Source organism: Capsella rubella, unplaced genomic scaffold, assembly GCF_000375325.1.
Source record: "Capsella rubella cultivar Monte Gargano unplaced genomic scaffold, Caprub1_0 scaffold_4, whole genome shotgun sequence".
NCBI classification, from domain to species: Eukaryota; Viridiplantae; Streptophyta; class Magnoliopsida; order Brassicales; family Brassicaceae; genus Capsella; species Capsella rubella.
This window is the reverse complement of record NW_006238920.1, coordinates 2,930,164-2,953,288: the sequence shown is the minus strand read 5'-3', so window position 1 is coordinate 2,953,288 and position 23,125 is coordinate 2,930,164. Positions and strand designations below refer to the sequence as shown.

At 30.9% G+C, this 23,125-nt stretch overlaps 1 protein-coding gene across 1 annotated transcript in view; it reads right to left on the bottom strand.

The window, feature by feature from the left end:
* Window positions 1-1,808: 1,808 nt before the first annotated feature.
* The window catches only part of LOC17889092, a 29,398-nt gene continuing 8,081 nt past the window's right edge, over window positions 1,809-23,125 (bottom strand). Inside the window, exon 5 of the mRNA XM_006294655.2 lies at window positions 1,809-3,035. Within this exon, the coding sequence (XP_006294717.2) occupies window positions 2,046-3,035 (990 nt within the window). The 3' untranslated portion in view covers window positions 1,809-2,045. The remainder of the gene's footprint in view (window positions 3,036-23,125) is intronic.

Sequence of the window (23,125 nt, the reverse complement as noted above, 5' to 3'; positions counted from 1 at the left end):
ACTTGAGTTTAGAGATTCCAACAATTGGTATGAGTGCATAAGTCAAGATAATAGACCTAGAGTAGTGGATATGGACTCTACATTCTGTGTAGGAAAACTCTCAATGTGACACAATAAGAATAGTACATCAAGAATAAGAAGCCAAAAGTTCGTTGAAGGGGAGTTTTGGAATACAAACCAATATCCCACATCGAAAGATTAGGAAGAGAAGTTTTTAATATATAAGTCAAATCTAACTCCAATTAGTAGAGAGGTCAATTTCTCTTATAACTATCAGAATATTTGTTCAGCTTCCGATGTGGGACATTGTATCACTAATAGTAGATGAGACATTTAAGAAACTAACAATTAGAACATATACTATACGAGTTAGTTTATGAATAGAATCTCAAAAAATATAATTATTTTTTATTCTCATACATGGATATATAATTACAATTGAATCTCTAAAGAGTATATATATAAGTTACATGAAAACAAATTTGTGTTAAAATTTCAACAAATAAGTAAAAGAAAAAGAAACAAAAACAAGTTTGTGTTAACATGTGGATGTATGAATGAATTCTTATTCGAATGGTTCATTGTTTCGTGGTCATATGTGGGTAAATACGATAGTTCGTAGGAACGATAATTATGCGACTTTACATATCCATCATTTAATTTGCTACGAATTCATTATCTTTTAGAATTCGTGAAGTATTTAACAATAAGAAAATAATATATTTCCGACAAATAAATTCGTAAACAAAATGGTAGGAAAACAAGTATTTTTTCTATGTTTCTACAAAAAATTTGGTAACACATCGGACTTAGAAAATTGTAAATAACTTTTCTTTCTAAGTTATAAGGTCATAATAAACATTACTATAATTTTTCACAGCATAACTATTAATAGAGTTTTAAATCTACTTAAGAATAATTTTATATAAAAAACACTACAAAGATTTGACACAACAAAATTTCAAGTCTTTTTTTTTTGGTTTTAAAGTCAACATCAAAATTAGTATAATTTTACATAACATAACTATTAATAAAGTTTTAAATTTACCTAAAAATAATTTTCCATGAAAATAAAACTAAAATACATAGATTTTTTTATAATTATTTTTAATTTGAAAGTATTCATACATACTAACATAATTTTACAGAAATCATTTTTCATATAAATTATTTTCATATAAATTACATACACTATTTATATCATGAAAGTGTTTAAATATCACATGTTAAAATTAGTATGATATTTTTATTACGTAGTTTCAACCGGTTCCTATAACGCTAGATTTGAAGGAAAGTGGAAGGAAAACATCCTACCAAAAACATTATGAATGAAATTTATTATACCTTTTATTTTCTTCTTCAATTTACAAATAATGAAAAATGTTGCATAAACGATTTTTATGAACAATTATTTACGACTATAATTTTCACGATCGAAAAAATTATAATATGTTTTGGTTTGTTTTTCAAAATATTTTTTAAATTTTTTTTTCGATCCTATTATTTTCACAATTGAATAGTTTATGATATGTTTTATATATATTACAGTTTTACAAAAAAATTCCATATACGTATCAAACTTTTATGTTTTATAATGACATAAAAATTAATTTTATATGTATAATTCCAATTAAAGATCTACCAAACATCATCTTTCAATAAAAAGACATGACACTTGATCTCCACGTGCTTCACAGCCAAGCATCCCTGCAAATACGGATAAGCACAACGTACAATTCTAAATACCATCACATCATATTTACCCCACTTACCCTCTCTTATTACAAGTTACCACTGTTAAAATAGTAAAAACAAAAACATATATAGCAGTAAAATGTTACACAACTACACAACCACGAAGATTCTTTCTTTCATCATAGTTTTGAATTCAGACATTTACAAAGATAAAGATTCTCGAACTCTTTCTTGTCATAAAGATAAATCTACAGTGAAGATGGAAATTTTAAAGAAAAGTTAAACCAAAATTCAAAAAGGTCCATAAATTAATACATAATTAAGAAACAACCCCAAGAGTTTTGTTTTTATCAATTTTTGTCGTTTCTTTTCTTCACCATTTCCTTATACTTAGTGATTGAATCGATCCTCTGCAACTTCAACTGATGTTTGAATCGGTTTATAAAGTCATCAGCTTTAGCATCAACTTCTTCATCAGCTTCTTCAACCGTCGTAACTCTCGGAACTTTCACCGTCGCCGGACGACGAGCTTCCACTGAGATTTCATCTTCTTGAAAGTGAGAGAAAGGTGACTTAGTGCTAGCTGATTTCTTCATCTTCTTTGGTAGCTTCGGTGGTATGATTCCAGCAGCTGGTTCTGTGTCTGATTTTGTCCTAGCGACATGGTTTAGATTGAGTTTGCTATAAACCTCTTCAAGACTTGGACTTGTCTCTTCTTCCTCTTCTTGTTCTTGTTCTTGTTCTTGTTCTTGTTCTTGTTCTTGTTCTTGTTCTTGTTCTTGTTCTTGTTCTTGTTCTTGTTCTTGTTCTTGTTTTGACTCCACGGTCACTGACGGTGGTGGAGCTTGGATTATGTTGGTGGGTTCTTGAGAAATGTAGTTGTAAAGATTGAAAGATTTGATTCTGTGAAGAACAGAAGGAGATCTAGACAAGAAAGGTTGGTTCTGTTCTATTGAAGCTGGTTGGTATGTGTTGTTGTTGTCTTCAGGTGTTGAAGGAGGAAACTCGAGATGAGATTTGTCTGGAGAAGTGAAGGAAGAGAAGTTAATGGATTTGAGACGGTGAATCATGGAAGGAGAGCGTTGGATCTGAGTTTGATTCGGGTCATTAGATTTAGAAGAGAAAGATGAGCTTATGGCTATGGTGCCTATCATTAAGTTGAGGAAGACAAAGAGTACTGTCGGTGTTAACCAACTGTACATCGCCGTTAGTACAGATTCCGACATGTCTAACATAAGTTCTTGTTTGGTTCTTGTTCGGAGAGAAGAGGAGAGGAGAAGCAAGGATGGGTGGTGTGAATTTGGTTCTTTCTGGAAAGCAAATAGGAGCACTTGTGGGAACTAGGGGTAGTTTTGGTATTTCATGTTTTCACTTATTTTTCCAACTTTGTGTGTTTTTTTTTTTTTCGAATAGTGGAGAGAAGTGGAACATGCTTCTAGAATGTCACATCCACTGTACAGTTTTGTTTGGTTTGGTTTGGTTTATTTCAGTTTTTTCACCTTTTCTTGGATTTTAAGAAAGAACAGTGAATGGTTTTATTATGGTAAATAGTGTTACGTTTGTGTAAATGAGAAATAACCATTTTAAGATCACTAGTTTTACTCGAAGCTTTGGGAGTGTTACTATTGAGTATTTGAGTGTCTCCTTGGTTCCGGCAATGGTGGAGTTAGGAGTCGAAACGTGTCATTTTTTATTTTTGTAGTATTATATGGGAGAGAACAAATTTGAGTGGATTGAGAGCTTTATTAGGGGAAACAATAAATTATACAAAAACATTTTGAGGAGTAAAAGAATGTTTTAGGATTAACTTGTTAGATGATCATATAAACGAATTATTCATTCAAAGTAAAGTGTAAATTATGTAACTAGTGAAAATTATACACAAACGAACTTGTACATAGATATATTAGTGAAATTTAAAGTGTTTTATCATAATTTGCCCATCCTAAAATGAGAAGTTAAGTTCCCACCGTATATTTCTGATGTATCATAAAAACTTAACTAATAAGATTCTATTAAAACATTGAAGGTGAAACTGAGGGACTTAGATATATTTCAATTTTTTAAAATTTTTTTATTTTTTGTCCACTAATATATTAATATGAATATTTTAACTAATCATATAAAATTTTAACTTTTCCTTTCTTATCAACTCAATATTGTAAATAATATAAATGAGTCTCAAAATATAAATAATAGAACATTTATGTTCAAAACAAATCAAAATTAAAATGTTATAGTATTTTTGTGTAGTACCTATCAATGTATATTTAAATGGTTATTAAGTCTAAAACAATTTTATAATAATCGATACATACATACTTGCCCATTTAAATGATTACTAAATCTATAACATTTTGAAACAATCAATACAAAAATAGATACTACATATTAAACGAGTTCTGTACTGTGAGAGGGTTTGAATCGGCGTCTGTATTGACATACAAAACGAAAAGCTACAATGATGAGGAAGGGGCGGCAAAAATAGTGGATATGCTAATCATTTTGGTTCAATCGATGGTCGTCACTATTGTTTTCGCTGTTACTGGTTTTATTGGAAATTCTTTACTTGGGAAGTCTTTTGGTGATGATGGAGAAAAAGAAAATCAGAAACGGAGAAGCTAGAGTCTCAGAAGCTGGAAGTGTTGGAAATACAAAGAGCAGAAACGCATGGTCAATGCATGTCAATGTTTCACAGAGGAACAAAAGAAACATACTAGAAAAAGTAACTTTTATAACAATTTTTTTTTTTTTTTTTTTTTTAATATAATTTTATTAATAATTCGAAAATTCGAAACTTCCCAAATGGCCTGGGCCAAGCCTTACACGAAATAAACCCATTAGCAAAGGAAACCCTAGATTACCAGAAAAAGAAAAAGAACTCGGACCCTGCTGCTCGCCGGAGGCAGAGTGACCGGAGCATTAGATCCGGCGGGCTCAAGATCCACAGCTTTGCGGCCACGATGAAGGATTGAAAACCACTGTTGAAAGAGACCGGTTTTCGCCGGCGGCTCCTTTCCTCCACCGCACCTGACCCGCTACAAACCTCCCGGAAAGCTAGTCACCCCGACAACACGGTTCCGCGGTGTCAAGTCCTGACCTAGCAACTCAACACTCTCAGATCTATCCTTCTTCCTCCTTAACCGGATCTCTTCAAGAATCCGAGTAGCTCCTCCTCGATCTGGACGGGAGGATGCTAAGAGATGGCGGCTTCAAGCGACGGTAGCTCAAGCACGCCGAAAGAAACCAAAAACTCCACCTCTGCCATCTAAGATCTAACAGATCTACCGTTAACGACCTCGTATAACAACGAACCCACCTACTCTTTCACCAACTTCCGCCGTAGACGCAGCTGCCGGAGAGAACGGCTGAACCAAGAAATCTCCAAAGCTTCCCGCCGTCTTCAAAACGAGAACATGCGCTGAGGAGATTTACCACCGCACATCCATCGCCACACCCACATCGGTGAAGAGACCACACCACCGTTGACAGAGAAGAGGAGCTACTCACCATGGATTACTTTCGATTGACTGTGACCAACTATGAAGAGCAGATCGAGAAAAAAAAGAAAAACTAGATTTGGAGAGTTGTTCGCAAGCGAGAGAAAAGCTCGGTTCCCAAAACTTTTATAACAGTTATCCAATACACTAAATGCGTGTCAATGTTTCATAGAGGAACAAAAGATAGACTGAGGAGTGAACTAAGATTGCACCAATACTTACTACTCAAAATCTAAAGAAAGAGTTTTCTATATTTATATCAAATCAATTCACTTGGATCTGCTGAATCTGCTGAAAATGTGCTTAATTGAACTCCAAAAACGCAAATTCTTCAAGATCTGATCATGAGTAGCCACAAGACTAATTACCTCTTCCAAAGAGTCCATGCGTTTCTGCTCTTTGTCCTTTAATCTACTTTTTTTTTTCTGATCATCTGGAATTTTATTATTGAAAACATAAGAATCTTGAAAATTACAACATAAGCCAGCGAATAACAGAAAATTCCTGGAGTCTAAAGCCGGCGGAAAACACGATATTCCCGAGGTCTTAAACCCTTAGAACGGAAACTAACAACTGCAACTACAAGGCTATAAGCATAATAGAAGAAGAAACCCAATACAAAAACATATCAAAACGAACAAACTCAACTAAAGAGAATTAAGCCAAACCCAACAAGGAATGATAACTTCAAGAGATCCTTTGCTAATACATTGACGATGCCCTCGGCCAACCGTCGATAATCAAATTCCTCCTCTAAGAAACTGCCCAAAAGTAACATAAATCCTATGGTAATCTTCATAATCCGCAAAGATAGAACCACTCATAGTTCTTCACACTTTTTGCACTTAGGTAGAAGCAAAACCATAGGACCATAGTCCATATCTACTTAAAAAACTTATTTTTATTATTGTTACAAATTGATATTGATTTTTTTATAATATATAGTGCTGTTGTATAGATCATAAATGTTATTAGTTCGTTATTCTGAAAAACCATTAACTTAGTATGTCAATCTAAAGGATGTAAAATTGTGTTCATACTTGTTCATTAAAAAATTATCTAAAAATCAGAACATTTAGTTAAAAACAACTCATTTATCATCTTATTTTTTGTTGTTTGGTTTCTAAAACCTCTAGTTTTTTTCTCTCTCTACATGTATAGACGCTGAAGAAATTGTTGAGCATGAACAATAGAGATGATTCCACTGAAAATGATCAGATTTTCCATGGAAGGTAAAAATTTTCTTCATTCAAATATATGCAAATATATTGTTTTACATTGTTGATCTAATATTGTTATATTTATTGTAGGGGTGTAGTGATCCAGGTATGAAATATCTTTTATATTAAATACAATAATGTTTTATATTGAATACAATTTGAAAGAATATAATTTATAGCTTTTATATTAAATCCAATAATTTTTTTATTTAGGATGATAATAAGATACTAAACTGAGAGAGCTCAAAGAATTGATTGTTGAGAAATAGTTAATTTTGAGCTAATAACACTTATGAAGATTATATAAAAACATTTCTTCTTTAACTTTTACCTTTATTGTTTTACTAATTTATTAATTTTATAAGGGGCTGGAAATATCCGGATGAAGTTAATGATTTGAACCGCCTCAATATCATGGAAAATTATTTAAGATCTTCTCTAAGCCATATTGGAATTATTCTAAAGGTTTGTATGTTACCATATAATAAATAAGCTTTGATTTTAAAATAAAACATTAAAATTTTATAGAAATTTTATTTCTCGTTTCAGATTAAAACCCAAGAAGATCAGCAAAATCTTATATGATCCAAAATGCAAAAATTATCTGTAATTAGCACTAGAAAATCATGTTATGTTTAATATTTTCTTCAAAGACATATATCTGATATGTTATTAAATATAATACTATGATATTTGTTACAGTTAGGATTACATTTATTTGAAACGTGCCCTGATGTAATTCATGATATTATGTTGGCGGATGCTTGTGGGACATCAATTTCTAGAGATGTTTGATTATAATTGTAACAACCCATCACGTGAGAACCCCTGCAATATGGCACACCCCGCCACATGGCAGCTACAAGCGCTGCAACAATTCTTTGTAGTTTAAATTAATAAATTAGGGGGAGCTATTTTCTTCCTTGTCTTCTACCAAAAATATATAAATTGAAAACATCACTTATACTGAAACAAAAAATATTGGCTAAAGTATCACTTATAATGAAACATAGGGAGTATAATACTATGGTTTGTTCGGACTATTGGTTCAGAGTTGCACAATATTTATTTTTTGGACCTATTCCTTTCTCAAAAGAGTCTATTGGTATTCTCTTTTTTTATAAATTTTTAAAACATAAGAATTATTAATTAAAATTTTTAAAAACACAATAATTAGGTAATAAAAATAAAAAGTAAGTTGGAGTGTAAAAAAAAATAGTTTCACAAATTCTTTCAAATAAAGGGTTATTCTTCGGGAAAATTCCATAAAAATTCTCCATTTAATTTTAATTTGGAAGTTTAATACCCAATGTTATTTGATTGGAAATAAAATGCATGGTTTATTAAATTTTGGTCTATTAATACATTAAGTATATAAAAATTGTCGAATCGAATAAACTGCTTAATCGTATTGACGGAATCACTAAACCGAGATTGACGAAATCACTAATCCCTAAACACACGGGTAATTTGGGGTTATCCAAAGGCTACATTGTCCTTTGCTATTAACTCAAATCGAATTGGGAGCGATAAACCTTAAGTTTAGTGTAATTCCATTAACCCCGGTTTAGTGATTTCGTCAATCCGATTATCGGTTCTTAAGCGGTTTTTTTATTCGACAATTTTTATATACTTGATGTATTAATTGAAAAAAAATTAATAAACCATGCATTTTGTTTCCAATCAAATAACATTGGGTACTAAACTTTCAAATTAAAATTAGATGAGGAATTTTTATGGAATTTTCCCTTCTAATTAAGGGTTACATTTAATGCTGTTTTAGAGTCTTTAGTTATCAATTAAAATAGATGGAAATCTAATCATTATTATAAGGTTTTTACAGAAAAATCTAATATATTTTTTACAAAAAATATAATTATAGAAAGTTAGTTGAATATTAAAGAGAGAGATATACTGTCACATGTACCTTGTTTTTTTCTACGTAATCATAAATGTTTTTTAATCAACAATTTTTAATATTATGTAATCATACAATATTGTGTATTTAATTTTGTGCTACATGTATTATATTCCAACTTAAATTTATATAAAAATTAAAAAAATAGGGGGAATTTCAAAAATACCCCTTTTCCAATAACACTTTTTAAAAATACCCCTCTTTCTAATTTTATCAAAAATTCACTAAAAATTTGAAATTTATCAAAAAATATGTATAAGCTTATATTTATAGACACAAATTATCTTTATATGTGTGTAAATTTATAAATATATATTTCATAAATACATTTTAAAACCTTTTAAAAATCATTTAAAAACCTTAGAAAAACTTTGTAAATCTTTTAAAAACCTTATAAAAACCTTATAAAACCTTATAAATGCCGTTTAGAACCTTTTAAAACCTTATAAATATTTGGATTTAGTCACGCAGTAGTAAAGATGATCTTGATGTACCTTATCAACCATATAAAAGTTTATAATTTTTCATATTTGAAAAGGGGTATTTTTTAAAATAGATAGAAAAGAGGGGCATTTTTAAAAAGGGGTACACCAAAAAGGGTATTTTTCAAAAATTCTCAAATAAATATCTCCAAGATCAGCGTCCATTTTTATGTATATTTGTATGGAAGAAAACAACACATTATTTTTATATAGGGTACTAATGAGATCATTTAATATATGTTAAACAAAATCAAGAAGTGTCAGAGACAATAACAATTAAATAACACATTAATCTATCACAGAATCTCCAATAACCACATCTTTAATTACCCCAAAATAATCTTCCACCAAACAATTCATTTATATAAGAGAGAAAAAAATCAGTTTATATTTACACAAATTATATAGGACTCACATGGTAAATCAACAGTTTTAATAAGAAAAATGAGAATTGATTGATTACATAAGAAAACTGGAATAGTTTTTTTTTTATCCAAGAACATGCATCATTGAAAATGTGTTAAGATAGCATCATTATTTTGCTGATTATGAGTTAAAATTACCGATATTTACTTAAATATATGCTTCTTATACATTGTAGTTCCTTCGGAAAAATTTTGGAGAAGTTTTGCAAGGTTTCATTACAAGAATGGGAAGAGAGGTTTGATCGTTTTAGATTTTATATTACTAGGTACTTTCCCGCGCATATGCGCGGGTTGTTATATATTTATTTTGTTAATTTTAATTTATTTATTACTTATAAAAAATAGAATAAATAAATTTCAATGTTTATAACATTTTTGAACTTTCTTTATTTAAATCATACAATAGAAGCATACATCCATCTCTTTTGAATTTATTTGTTGACTAATTGTTCCATTTTATTAGTAATTTTTTTCAGTACTTTTAAGTATTTTTTGATAAAACAATAATATTGCTAATGATAAATAGAGAAATGATATTGGGAGAATTTTTTAGAAAATACCCCTTTACAAATACCACTTTTTAAATTTACCCCCTTCTCAAACTTTATCAAAACAACCACTAAAATGTTGAAATTTATCCAAATATGTGTGTAAACTTATAAATATACACACAAATTACCTTTATTTGTGTATAAAAATTTATTTATTTCAATCTCTTACAAGTTAGTTTGATAATTATATTAAAAAATGATTTTGTTAAAATTATTACACACTTTTGAAAATAAAATAAATATACATGAATATGTGAGAAAGAAAAAAACATCTAAAGTAAAAAAATGAAGATTGTTTCTTTAGCTTGATTTTCTTATGGTGCGATGGTCGGTATTCAATATTTTTGAATCCCATCGATAAAGTAATTTTCTTATAACCATAAAATATTATTATACATTTAATAGTATAAGAAAACAATGAAGAAATGAAGAAGTACATATAATAAAGAAGAAATATAATTGAAAATAAATGTTTTAACCAAATATATAATCAAGCTCTTACATTGATATCTTATTTGACCTTTCAACCCATGCAAGAACATTAAAAATAAAACAAAACAAATATTGAGAGTATCAAATAAGGTGGAGGAGGATATAAGAATGAGTATTTATAGGATAAAATATGATGTAAGTTACAATTCTAAAATAATTAAATTAGAAGACTTAAAATTATATTTTATAGTGTCTTAATTGAAATTGAATGGAGGAAACAAATAGTCAATTGACATTTTATATAATTTAAGTTACAATTTAGTAGTAAAGTGTGAATTTCAATTATGAATTAAAGTATATGATTTAAATGTGTTAGATATTTGGTTTAATTAAAAATAAATATTATAATTAAAAATAAATGCTAAATGGACCAATAAGGAGAAAGTGAAACCTTAAAAATTCCCAAAGATTAATTTTATTTTTAATCTCTTTTTATATTCCTCTTAATTTAAGTTATATCTCTAGGTTTAATTATATTTTTTTCATCCTTATAGTATATATAATAATTCATGGGGAATAGGCCGTTTTCCCTATATATAATAGATAGAAAATGGAATAGCATATTGTTTGTTAGATAGGAAATTAAGTATAAAATTCAAAGTTTACAAAAATTATAATGTTCTTTGTATTATTACATGTTCAATCACAAACTAAATATAAGGATCATTATTCTTAAAAGAATGTCTTACAAATTGGTTTGATAATTATATAACGAAAAAATATTTTGTTAAAAAAAAACATACTTTTGAAAATGAAATTAATATACATGAATATGTGAGAAAGAAACAAACATACAAAGTAAAATAGTGAAGATGGTTTAGCTTGATTATCTTATGGTTCAATGGTCGGAAATCAATATTTTTGAATCTTATCAATAAAATAATTTCTTATAACCATAAAATATTATTATATATATGTATTAAATTTAAAAATATAAAAAACAATGAAGAAATGAAGAAATACATTAAAACAAAAAATAAATAACATTAAAAACAAAAATTTAATCAAACTCTTACCATGACATCTTAATTGAGTTTTCACCCCATGCATGAACATTAAAAAATAAAACAGATAAAATTGAGGGTATCATATATGGTGGAGGAGGATGCGAGAATGACTATTTATAGGATAAGAAGTGATGTACGTTACATTTTTAAAATAATTAAATTAGAGAAGTCATAGTTATAATTTATAGTGTGTTTAACTGAAAATCAATAAAGAAAAATCAATAGTCTTTGAATTTTTTTATAATTTTCAGTTACATTTTAGTAGTAAAGTGTGAATTTCAAGTATGAATTAAAGTATATGATCTAAGTGTGTTAGATATTTGGTTTAATTAAAAATAAATATTATAATTAAAAAATAAATGCTAAATGGACCAATAAGATGAGAGTGAAACTTTCAAAAAATTCCCAAAGAATTATTTTATTTTTTAATCTCTTTTTATATTCCTCTTAAATTAAGATATATCTCTAGGTTTAATTATATATTTTTTTCATCCTTGTAGTATATATAATAGATAGAAAATTGAATATCAAATTGTTTTTTAGATAGGAAATCAAGTATAAAATTCAAAGTAAACAAAAATTATAGTGTTCTTTATATTATTACATGTTGAATCACAAATTAAATATAAGGATCATTATTCTTAGAGAGTTTTGAGAAATACCCCTTTTGGTGTAACTCTTTTTAAAAATACCCCTATTTTCTATCCATTTTCAAAAATACCTCTTTTCAAATATGAAAAATTATAAATTTTTATATGGTTGATAAGGTACATCAAGATTGTTATTACTTAAATTTTTATATGGTTGATAAGGTACATCAAGATTGTTATTACTACTAGGAGACTAAATCCAAATATTTATAAGGTTTTAAAAGGTTCTGAACGGCATTAATAAAGTTTTTAAAAGGTTTACAAAGTTTTTATAAGGTTTTTAAATGATGTTTAAAAGGTATTTATACGGTATTTATGAGATATATATATATATAAATTTACACACATTTAAAGATAATTTGTGTCTATAAATATAAGCTCAGACATATATTTTTGATAAATTTCAAATTTTATATTGACTTTTTGATAATATTAAAAGAGGGGTATTTTTAAAAAGTGGTATTGGAAAAGGGGTATCTTTGAAATCCCCCCTTCTTCTTAAGAGAATTTCTTACAAATTAGCTTTATAATTATATAACAAAAGTTTATTTTGTTAAAAAAACATACTTTTGAAAATGAAATAAATATACATGAATATGTGAGAAAGAAACAAACATATAAAGTAAAATAATGAATATGGTTTCTTTAGCTTGATTTTCTTATTGTGCAATAGTCGGAAATCAATATTTTTGAATCTCATCAATAAAATAATTTTCTTATAACCATAAAATATTATTATACATATGTATTACATCTAAAAATATAAAAAACAATGAAGAAATGAAGAAATACATAAAAAAAAAAACAAAAAACAAAAAACAAAATTGATAACAAAAAATTAAACCAAAAATTTAATCAAACTCTTACAATGACATCTATATTGAGTTTCCACACCATGCAAAAACTGTTAAAAAAGAAAAAAAAGAAAATAATGAAGATATGAGATATGGTAGAGAAGGATGTGAGAATGAATGGCTATTTATAGGATAAGAAGTGATGGAAGTTACATTTTTAAAATAATTAAATTAGAGGAGTCATAATTATAATTTATAATGTGTTTAATTGAAATTCAACAAAGAAAACCAATAGTCTTTGGTAATTTATATAATTTTCAGTTTTATTTTAGTAGTAAAGTGTAAATTTAAAGTATGAATGAATGTATATGATTTAATGTGTTTTTTGGTTTAATTAAAAATAAATATTATAATTTTAAAAAATAAATACCAAATAGACCAATAAGGAGAGACTGAAACCTTACTTTTATATATATGATTGTCTAAACACATTTGCATGGTTTAGTTTAGTTTTTTTTAAAAACATTTTTAACTAAAAACTAATATATGTTATCTTTTGTATCTTATGTATGCATATAGGAGAACATACACTAAAGAGGTTTGTTTTACCTATCACTTTTCATTTATCACTTATAATCAAATTTTCACTTGCCAATATATTTCTCACAATTAGTTGGGATATGTTTGGTTATTAAATTAAATCATATGCTCAATTCATAGATAACTCAATAATACTACCAATCATGAATTAAACTAAAAAAATTGATTTATAATTTTCTGGTTTGCCCTTTATTAAATTGTTAACTCAAAACAATTATTCAACATATGAAAAATTTCATGTGTTAAAGTTAATTTTATTTTTCTTTTACTTGATCCAGCTACTTTCATATATCACTTCATTAATTTTTAATAAAAATGCTAAGTATCCTAAAAATTCAACAACTTGGTCAAATTGTTTCTAAATTTTAATTAGTTGTTGATTTTTGTAAGGGGGAATTTCAAAAATACCACTTTTTCCAATACCACTTTTTTAAAATACCCCTCTTTCTAATTTTATCAAAAAAGTCACTATAAAATTTGAGATTTATCAAAACAATATGTGTAAGCTAATATTAATAGACACAAATTATCTTTATATGTGTGTGAATATATATATATATATTTCATAAATACCGTATAAATACCTTTTAAAAATCATTGAAAAACCTTATAAAAACTTTGTAACCTTTTATAAACCATATAATAACCTTATAAATGTCGTTTAAAACCTTTTAAAAACTTATAGTTATTTGGATTTAGTCTTCTAGTAGTAATGATCATCATGATGTACCTTATCAACCATATAAAAGTTTATAATTTTTCATATTTGAAAAGGGTATTTTTGAAAATAGATTGAAAAGAGGGGTATTTTTAAAAAGGGAAAATTCCATAAAAATTCCCCATATAATTTTAATTTGGAAGTTTAATACCCAATGTTATTTGATTGGAAATAAAATACACCGTTTATTAAATTTTGGTCTATTAATACATTAAGTATATGAAAATTGTCGAATTGAATGACTAAACCGAGGTTGACGAAATCACTAATCCCTAAACACACGGGTAATTTGGGGTCATCCAAAAACTGCATTTTCCTTTGCTATTACCCCAAATCGAATTGGGATCGATAAACCCTAAGTTTAGTGTAATTTCATTAACTCCGGTTTGGTGATTCCGTAAATCCGATTATCGTTTGTTAAGCGGTTTTTTCGATTCGACAATTTTTATATACTTGATGTATTAATAGACAACAAATTAATAAACCATGCATTTTATTTCCAATCAAATAACATTGGGTATTAAACGTCCAAATTAAAATTAGATGGGGAATTTTTATGGAATTTTCCCTTTTTAAAAAAGATACACGAAAAGGGGTATTTCTCAAAAATTCTTTTTTTTTTTAATTGAAATGCACACAAAACTGCAACTGTAAAAATTCTCTTTTTTAATTGATGTCACAAAAAAATTATTTTTATTAACGATAGTATTATTTTATTTAATCTACTTTTATATAGTAAATTTCTAAAAGTTATTATTATTATTGTTACAAATTTACATTGATTTTTTTATACTGTAAAGTGTTGTTGTATACATCATAAATGTTATTAGTCCGTTATTCTGAAAACCATTAGCTCAATATGTTTAAAATTATAAAAATTATAAAAAATTATAAAAAAAAGTTTTACTAGTTCATTAAAAAAATAATCTTAAAATCAGAATATTTAGTTAAAAACAACTCAGTTCTCATCTTATTTTCTTTTTGTTTGGTTTCTAAAACCTCTAGTCTATTTTTTTCTCTACATGTATAGACGCTGAAGAAATTGTTGAGAATGAATGAAAGAATTCATCCCTTTTTTTATAAAACATACAAACCGTATTAACCCAATTAAATCAAATCAGCTAAACTGTTCCTAATCAATTTAAACCACTAAACCAGCTAAACCTGCCCTAATTAATTTAAATCAATTAAACCAAACCAATCAACATTAACCAGCAAATCTAGCCAACAATTATTCCAGAAACATAATCACCCTAACATGCTTCTAAATTTCAGTCTAACAACTTAACAATTCCAACAATAATTCAAAAACACCAACAAGCCCCAAGATCATCCTTCTCTCCTCGCCATGATTCCACGATTCACAATTTTTTTTTACCTGTATCACAAAAAGAGATGCATAAATATTTCATAAATACTTAGTGAGGGAGATCCTCCCATTTACGAGCTATACACAAAAGCAATGAGATAACACCCACATATATAATATAAACAAACCATCGAGCAAGCTAAACATCCAATAACACTTCCAATTCACCTACAAATCATCACAAACAAGTCACTCAATCCCAATCGCTTAGATAAGCTCATGGTCACACACTCACCTTTACAGGGTGATTTTGAAAAGACCGGACCCGTTTTTTTTTTAATTCATTAATTAATAGTCTCATACCTACTAATTAACCTAACTGAATTAACCCAAAAATAAATCATCATGCACAGCGGAAACTTATTAAACCAACATCAATTAATCATAATATTAATTCATCAGTCATTCAATAACCACAATTTACACTAGCAACCTAGCATGTCTCTAAACCAGGTTCCAACAACAATTAACATATTCATAAACATAACAACCGAGACCCTATATCATCCTGCTCTCCGCGCCATGATTACACGGATCACACTATACCTGCACCACAAACCCAATGAGATGCGTGAGTATTATCACAAATACTCAGTGAGAGCGATCCTCCCATCTACGAGCTATACACACAAGCTATGAGATAACACCCACATATATAACATAAACAAACCATTCATCAAGCTAAACATCCAATAACACTTCCAATTCACCTACAAATCATCACAAACAATTCACTCAATCCCAATCGCTTAGATAAGCTCAAGGTCACGCACTCACCTTAACAAGGTGATTTGAACTACAAAAACAACTAGGAAAGACTCTGCTCGCGACTGCAACAGCCAAACAACGCCCTACAACAAACCACACAAACAAAATCTCTATGAACCAAAATAGACAGAAATATCAGAAAACTATAACCACAGAGACGAAACCCTAAAACAGAAACCAACCGTTAACTTTTTAATCCCTTCGGTGGAAAGCAAGACCCAGACGACACGAATCTCCCCATAAAATTTGGTGCCGATCGGAGAAGCGATAAAACCACGATCGCACTTACAAACTACGCTGATCCAAGTTAGCAACAGAGAAAACGCGTCTCACCAAACTGTATGTAACTCACTGAGTATTAATCCGAATTCACTTCTGTAAAAAGTAGAATCAACGTACACGCCTTAAAAACAAACCTACCAAAATTCATTACGTTTTGATAAGATTTGATACGTCGTAACTCTATTCTACCAGGACGTGACGAATCTGCTTCTCTTACCTTAAACACCAAAGCAAAGCTAACACTCTCCTTTTCACAAATAAACTTCTCCTTCTCTTTTTCTCAACTCAACTCTCAGAAACAACAGCCACAAAACAAAAGAGAGAAGAAGCGTTCTTTATAAAACTAGGGTTTTTGGTTTAATTCTGATTAAACCAGAATTTATCTAAACCGACTTTAATTAAACCTCCTTTGGTTCAATTAAACAAATCGACCAGTTTAGGAAATCAACCGGAATTAAATCGACTCCACCCTAATTCTTATACACATTCAAGTCTCCTATTAATTTTCAGAACACGGGCGTTACAATTCTCCCCCACTAACATGGATTCGTCCTCGAATCCTTCAACATGTCCGTCAGTACACCACTGACCTCTCCGAGGCTCCTATCTAATCAATATACTCACGTTCTAGACCATATTTGCTCATACTCACCCACTTCCCCCGTGCACAGGTCGCAACCCATGAATCATACCGGCTCGTCCTCAGGCCTCTGCCTTAGATTACGGTATCCAGGAAGTCTCACCACTCCCCCCGCTCTCAGGTCGCAACCCTCAAGTCATACCGGCTCACTATTAGGCCACCTGCCTTCTAGCTACGGTATCCGGGAAGTCTCACGCTCGCTTTCGGGTCGTCACCCTCAAGCGTGCACTCGAATCGTCATCCGAGGCCATCACATCATATCCGAGCAAATAAGTCTAAACGCCCCCGAGCATATCTCTCGATTAGATATACCTCCCGTGGTCCACTTATAGCATCGCAATGCTATACTAACCACCACTCCGAGACTTTCCAAAAATAGAACCGTCAAACCCGACACTTTCTATTTTTAGAAACTCGCACATATTTCTCTTACACATGACACAACAAGTCAAACCCAAGAAATACTCACATATGATTAAACCAGAATTTATCTAAACCGACTTTAATTAAACCTCCTTTGGTTCAATTAAACAAATCGACCAGTTTAGGAAATCAACCGGAATTAAACCGACTCCACCCTAATTCTTATACACATTCAAGTCTGCTATTAATTTTCAGAACACGGGCGTTACAATTCTCCCCCACTAACATGGATTCGTCCTCGAATCCTTCAACATGTCCGTCAGTACACCACTGACCTCTCCGAGGCTCCTATCTAATCAATATACTCACGTTCTAGACCCTATTTGCTCATACTCACCCACTTCCCCCGTCCACAGGTCGCAACCCATGAATCATACCGGCTCGTCCTCAGGCCTCTGCCTTATACTACGGTATCCAGGAAGTCTCACCACTCCCCCCGCTCTCAGGTCGCAACCCTCAAGTCATACCTGCTCACTATTAGGCCACCCGCCTTCTAGCTACGGTATCCGGGAAGTCTCACGCTCGCTCTCGGGTCGTCACCCTCAAGCGTGCACTCGAATCGCCATCCGAGGCCATCACATCATATCCGAACAAATAAGTTTAAACGCCCCCGAGCATATCTCTCGATTAGATATACCTCCCGTGGTCCACTTATAGCATCGCAATGCTATACTAACCACCACTTCGAGACTTTCCAAAAATAGAACCGTCAAACCCGACACTTTCTATTTTTAGAAACTCGCACATATTTCTCTTACACATGACACAACAAGTCAAACCCAAGAAATACTCACATAGTCCAAGTACAACATCACAATGTCATGCCTACCAAACAATATTCCCACCTGGAATATCATCTCTACCATGACCATTCTTCAAGTCAACTCCCAAACAATCCCGTCACTCAGAGTATTACATAGTAGTCTCCAACTTAACTTCTCGGATATCCATTTCCAACAAAACACCACCGAAGACCCGCGCTCCGGACTACAACCACCACAACCACAGAACTACTTCGAGCACCACGCTCGCAACCTCTAGCCTCCCACACTGCCACCAGCAGAAACTAGGAAAACAGACGACTAGAGTAAAGACAAAACATCACAACTTATCGTGGAATCTCATTGAAGGCTCGAGAGGATGATCTAGATCTCCATGCTTACACAATCGATTAAAAACACAATCAATCAGCATGCAATCCACATCATCATTCCCCATCAAAGAAATTTAAACATTACATTAAAATCACCAATTTACTCCCGCCCTAGAACCGTAAGGGCTCTGATACCAAATTGAAAAGACCGGACCCGTTTTTTTTTAATTCATTAATTAATAGTCTCATATCTACTAATTAACCTAACCTAATTAACCCAACATTAAATCATCATGCACAGCGGAAACTTATTAAACCAACATCAATTAATCATAATATTAATTCATCAGTCATTCAATAACCACAATTTACACTAGCAACCTAGCATGCCTCTAAACCAGGTTCCAACAACAATTAACATATTCATAAACATAACAACCGAGACCCTAAATCATCCTCCTCTCCGCGCCATGATTCCACGGATCACACTATACCTGCACCACAAACACAATGAGATGCGTGAGTATTATCACAAATACTCAGTGAGAGCGATCCTCCCATCTACGAGCTATACACACAAGTTATGAGATAACACCCACATATATAACATAAACAAACCATTCATCAAGCTAAACATCCAATAACACTTCCAATTCACCTACAAATCATCACAAACAAGTCACTCAATCCCAATCGCTTAGATAAGCTCAAGGTCACGCACTCACATTAACAAGGTGATTTGAACTACAAAAACAACTAGGAAAGACTCTGCTCGCGACTGCAACAGCCAAACAACGCCCTACAACAAACCACACAAACAAAATCTCTATGAACCAAAATAGACAGAAATATCAGAAAACTATAACCACATACACGAAACCCTAAAACAGAAACCAACCGTTAACTTTTTAATCCCTTCGGTGGAAAGCAAGACCCAGACGACACGAATCTCCCCATAAAATTTGGTGCCGATCGGAAAAGCGATAAAACCACGATCGCACTTACAAACTACGCTGATCCAAGTTAGCAACAGAGAAAACGCGTATTACCAAACTGTATGTAACTCACTGAGTATTAATCCGAATTCAGTTAGGGTTTTTGGTTTAATTTGATTAAACCAGGATTTACCTAAACTGACATTAATTAAACCTCCTTTGATTCAATTGACAAATCGACCAGTTTAGGAAATCAACCGGAATTAAACCGACTCCACCCTAATTATTATACACACTCAAGTCACCTATTATTTTCCAGAACACCTGTAACGCCCGTGTTCTGGAAAATAATATGAGACTTGAGTGTCTATAAGAATTAGGGTGGAGTCGGTTTGATTCCGGTGGATTTTCTAAACTGGTCGATTTGTTTAATTGAATCAAAAGGAGGTTTAATTATTGTCGGTTTAGATAAATCCTGGTTTAATCAGAATTAAACCAAAAACCCTAGTTTTATTAAGAACGTTTCTTCTCTCTTTTGTTTTGTCGCTGTTGTTTCTGAGAGTTGAGTTGAGAAAAGGAGAAGGAGAAGTTCACTTGTGAGAAGGAGAGGGTTAGCTTTGCTTTGGTGTTTAAGGCAAGAGAAGTAGATTCGTCACGTCTTGGTAGAATATAGTTCCGACGTATCAAATTTTATCGAAAGGTAACGAATTTTGGTAGGTTTGTTCCTAAGGCGTGTACGTTGATTCTCCTTTTTACAAAAGTGAATTCGGATTAATAGTAAGTGAGTTATATGCATTTTTGTGAGACGCTTCTTCTCTGTTGCGAATTGGGATCAGCGGAGTTTGTAAGTGCGATCGTGATTTCATCGTTTCTTTGATCGGCATCAAATTTTGTGGGAAGCTTGGTGACGTCTGGATCTTGCTTTTCGCCGTAGGGATTAAGAAGTTAACGGTTGGTTTATGTTTTAGGGCTTCGTTTCTGCGGTTTTAGTTTTTCTGGTGTTTCTGTCTTTTTGAATCTTAGAGATTTTTGTTTGTGTGGTTTGTTGTATGGCGTTGTTTGGCTGTTGCAGTCGCGAGTAGAGTCTTTCTTGATTGTTTTTGTAATTTAAATCACCTTGTTAAGGTGAGTACGTGACCATGAGCTTATCTAAGCGATTGTGATTGAGTGACTTGTTTGTGATGATTTGTAGGTGAATTGGAAGTGTTATTGGATGTTTAGCTTGCTGAATGGTTTGTTTATGTTATATATGTGGGTGTTATCTCATAGCTTGTGTGTATAGCTCGTAGATGGGAGGATCGCTCTCACTGAGTATTTGTGATAATACTCACGCATCTCATTGTGTTTGTGGTGCAGGTAAATTGTGATCCGTGGAATCATGGCGAGGAGAGGAGGATGATCTAGGGTCTCGGTTGTTATGTTTATAAATATGTTAATTGTTGTTGTAACCTTGTTTAGAGGAATGCTAGGTTGCTGGTGTAAATTGTGGTTATTGAATGATTGATTAATTAATATTATGATTAATTGATGTTGGTTTAATATGTTTCCGCTGTGCATGATTATTTATTGTTGGGTTAATTCGGTTAGGTTAATTAGTAGGTATGGGACTATTAATTAATGAATTAAAAAAAACGAGTCTGATCTTTTCAACACCGGCGTTACAATGAACAATAGAGAAGATTCCACTGAAAATGTTCAGAATTTCCATGGAAGGTACAAAACTTTTTTTATTCAAATATATGCAAATACAGTATATTGTTTTACATTTTTGATCTAATATATTTATATTTATTGCAGGGGTGTAGTGATCCAGGTATGCAATATCTTTCATATTGAATACAATAATTTTTCATATTGAATAAAATATTTTTTTATATTGAATTCAATAAAATATTTGAAAGAATATTATATAAATTTTTTATATTGAATACAATAATTTTTTTATTTAAGATGATAACAAGATTACTAAACTGAGAGAACTCAAAGAATTGATTATTGAGAAAGAGTTAATTTTCAGCTAATAACACTAATGGAGATTATATAAAAACATTTCTTCTTTAACTTTTACCTTTATTGTTTTACTAATTTATTAATTTGATAAAGGACTCGAAATATCTTGATGAAGTTAATGATTTGAACTGCCTCAATATCATGGAAAATTCTTTAAGATCTTCTTTGAGCCACCATATTGGAAATATCCTAAAGGTTTGTATGTTACCATATAATAAATAAGCTTTGATTTAAATTTTATAGAAATTTTATTTCTCGTTTCCGATTAAAACCCAAGAAGAGCAGCAAAATCTTATATGATCCAAAATGCAAAAATTATTTGTAATTAGCACTAGAAAAGCATGTTATATTTATGATTATGTTAATTGTTGTTGGCACCTGATTTAGAGGCATGCTAGGTGACTGGTATAATTGTAATTATTGAATGATTGGTTGATTCATATTATGATTAATTGGTGTTGGTTTAATATGTTTCCGATGTGCATGATGGTTTATTGTTGGGTTAATTCGGTTAGATTAATTAGTAGGCATGAGACTATTAATTAATAAATTTTTATAAAAAAGGGGCGGCTCTTTTCAAATCTATTAACGCATATTAACTCAGTATGTCAATCTAAGGGATGTATAATTGTTTTCATACTTTATTAGTGTGCTATTTTATTTAAGTTTAAGTGACTAATGTTATTATATTTTATTAAAAAATTATATTAAACTCAGAAAATTTAGTTAAAAAAGCCTGAGTTATTATCCTACTTTTATGTTTGGTTTTGAAAACCTGTTTTTTACTTTTTTTTATCTACATGTATAGACGTTGAAGAAATTGTTGAACATGAACAATACATAAAATTCCATATAAAGTGATCATATTTTGCATGGAAGGTACATTTTTTTTATTCAAATATATGCAATAAATTGTTTGAAATTGTTGATCTAATAATAACTTTTTTATTGCAGAGTTGAAGTGATCCGGGTATGAATTATCTTTCACATAAAATATTTGAAAGAATATGTGAGACCCCAGTTTGCAGAGAGGTTTAAATGAATTGATTTCGCCACCTATGTTACCAAAGTGCATTTATTTTTTTGGTCAAAGGTCCTGAGAGAACTCCACAGTCTCCACTATTAAGCATGCTTATGCTGGAATAATAAAAGGATGGGTGACTTCCGAGAATTGGTTGTCGAAACTGTTTGAGTCATGTGGTGTTTTTTACGGTCGGTAAACAAGACTTTAAGCCTCCCGTACGTAGCGAATTGACCGTCGGAAATTGATGGGCTCATGTGCCTAGTGAGAGGACATGAGGCCCATTAAGAGAGGTGGGCACATGGACTGGTGGTGAACATGGGGTCTACTGGAGATATGGTGGTCGGGCCGTTACAAGTGGTATCAGAGCCAAACCCAGACAAGTGTGAAGTGGTGGGCTTACACTGTTAGAGGGTGACAATCGTTGTGCACAACGAGGACGTTGATATCTCTTAGTGGGGTAGAACTGTGAGACCCCAGTCTGCATAGAGGTTTAAATGAATTGATTTGGCCACTTATGTCACTAAAATGC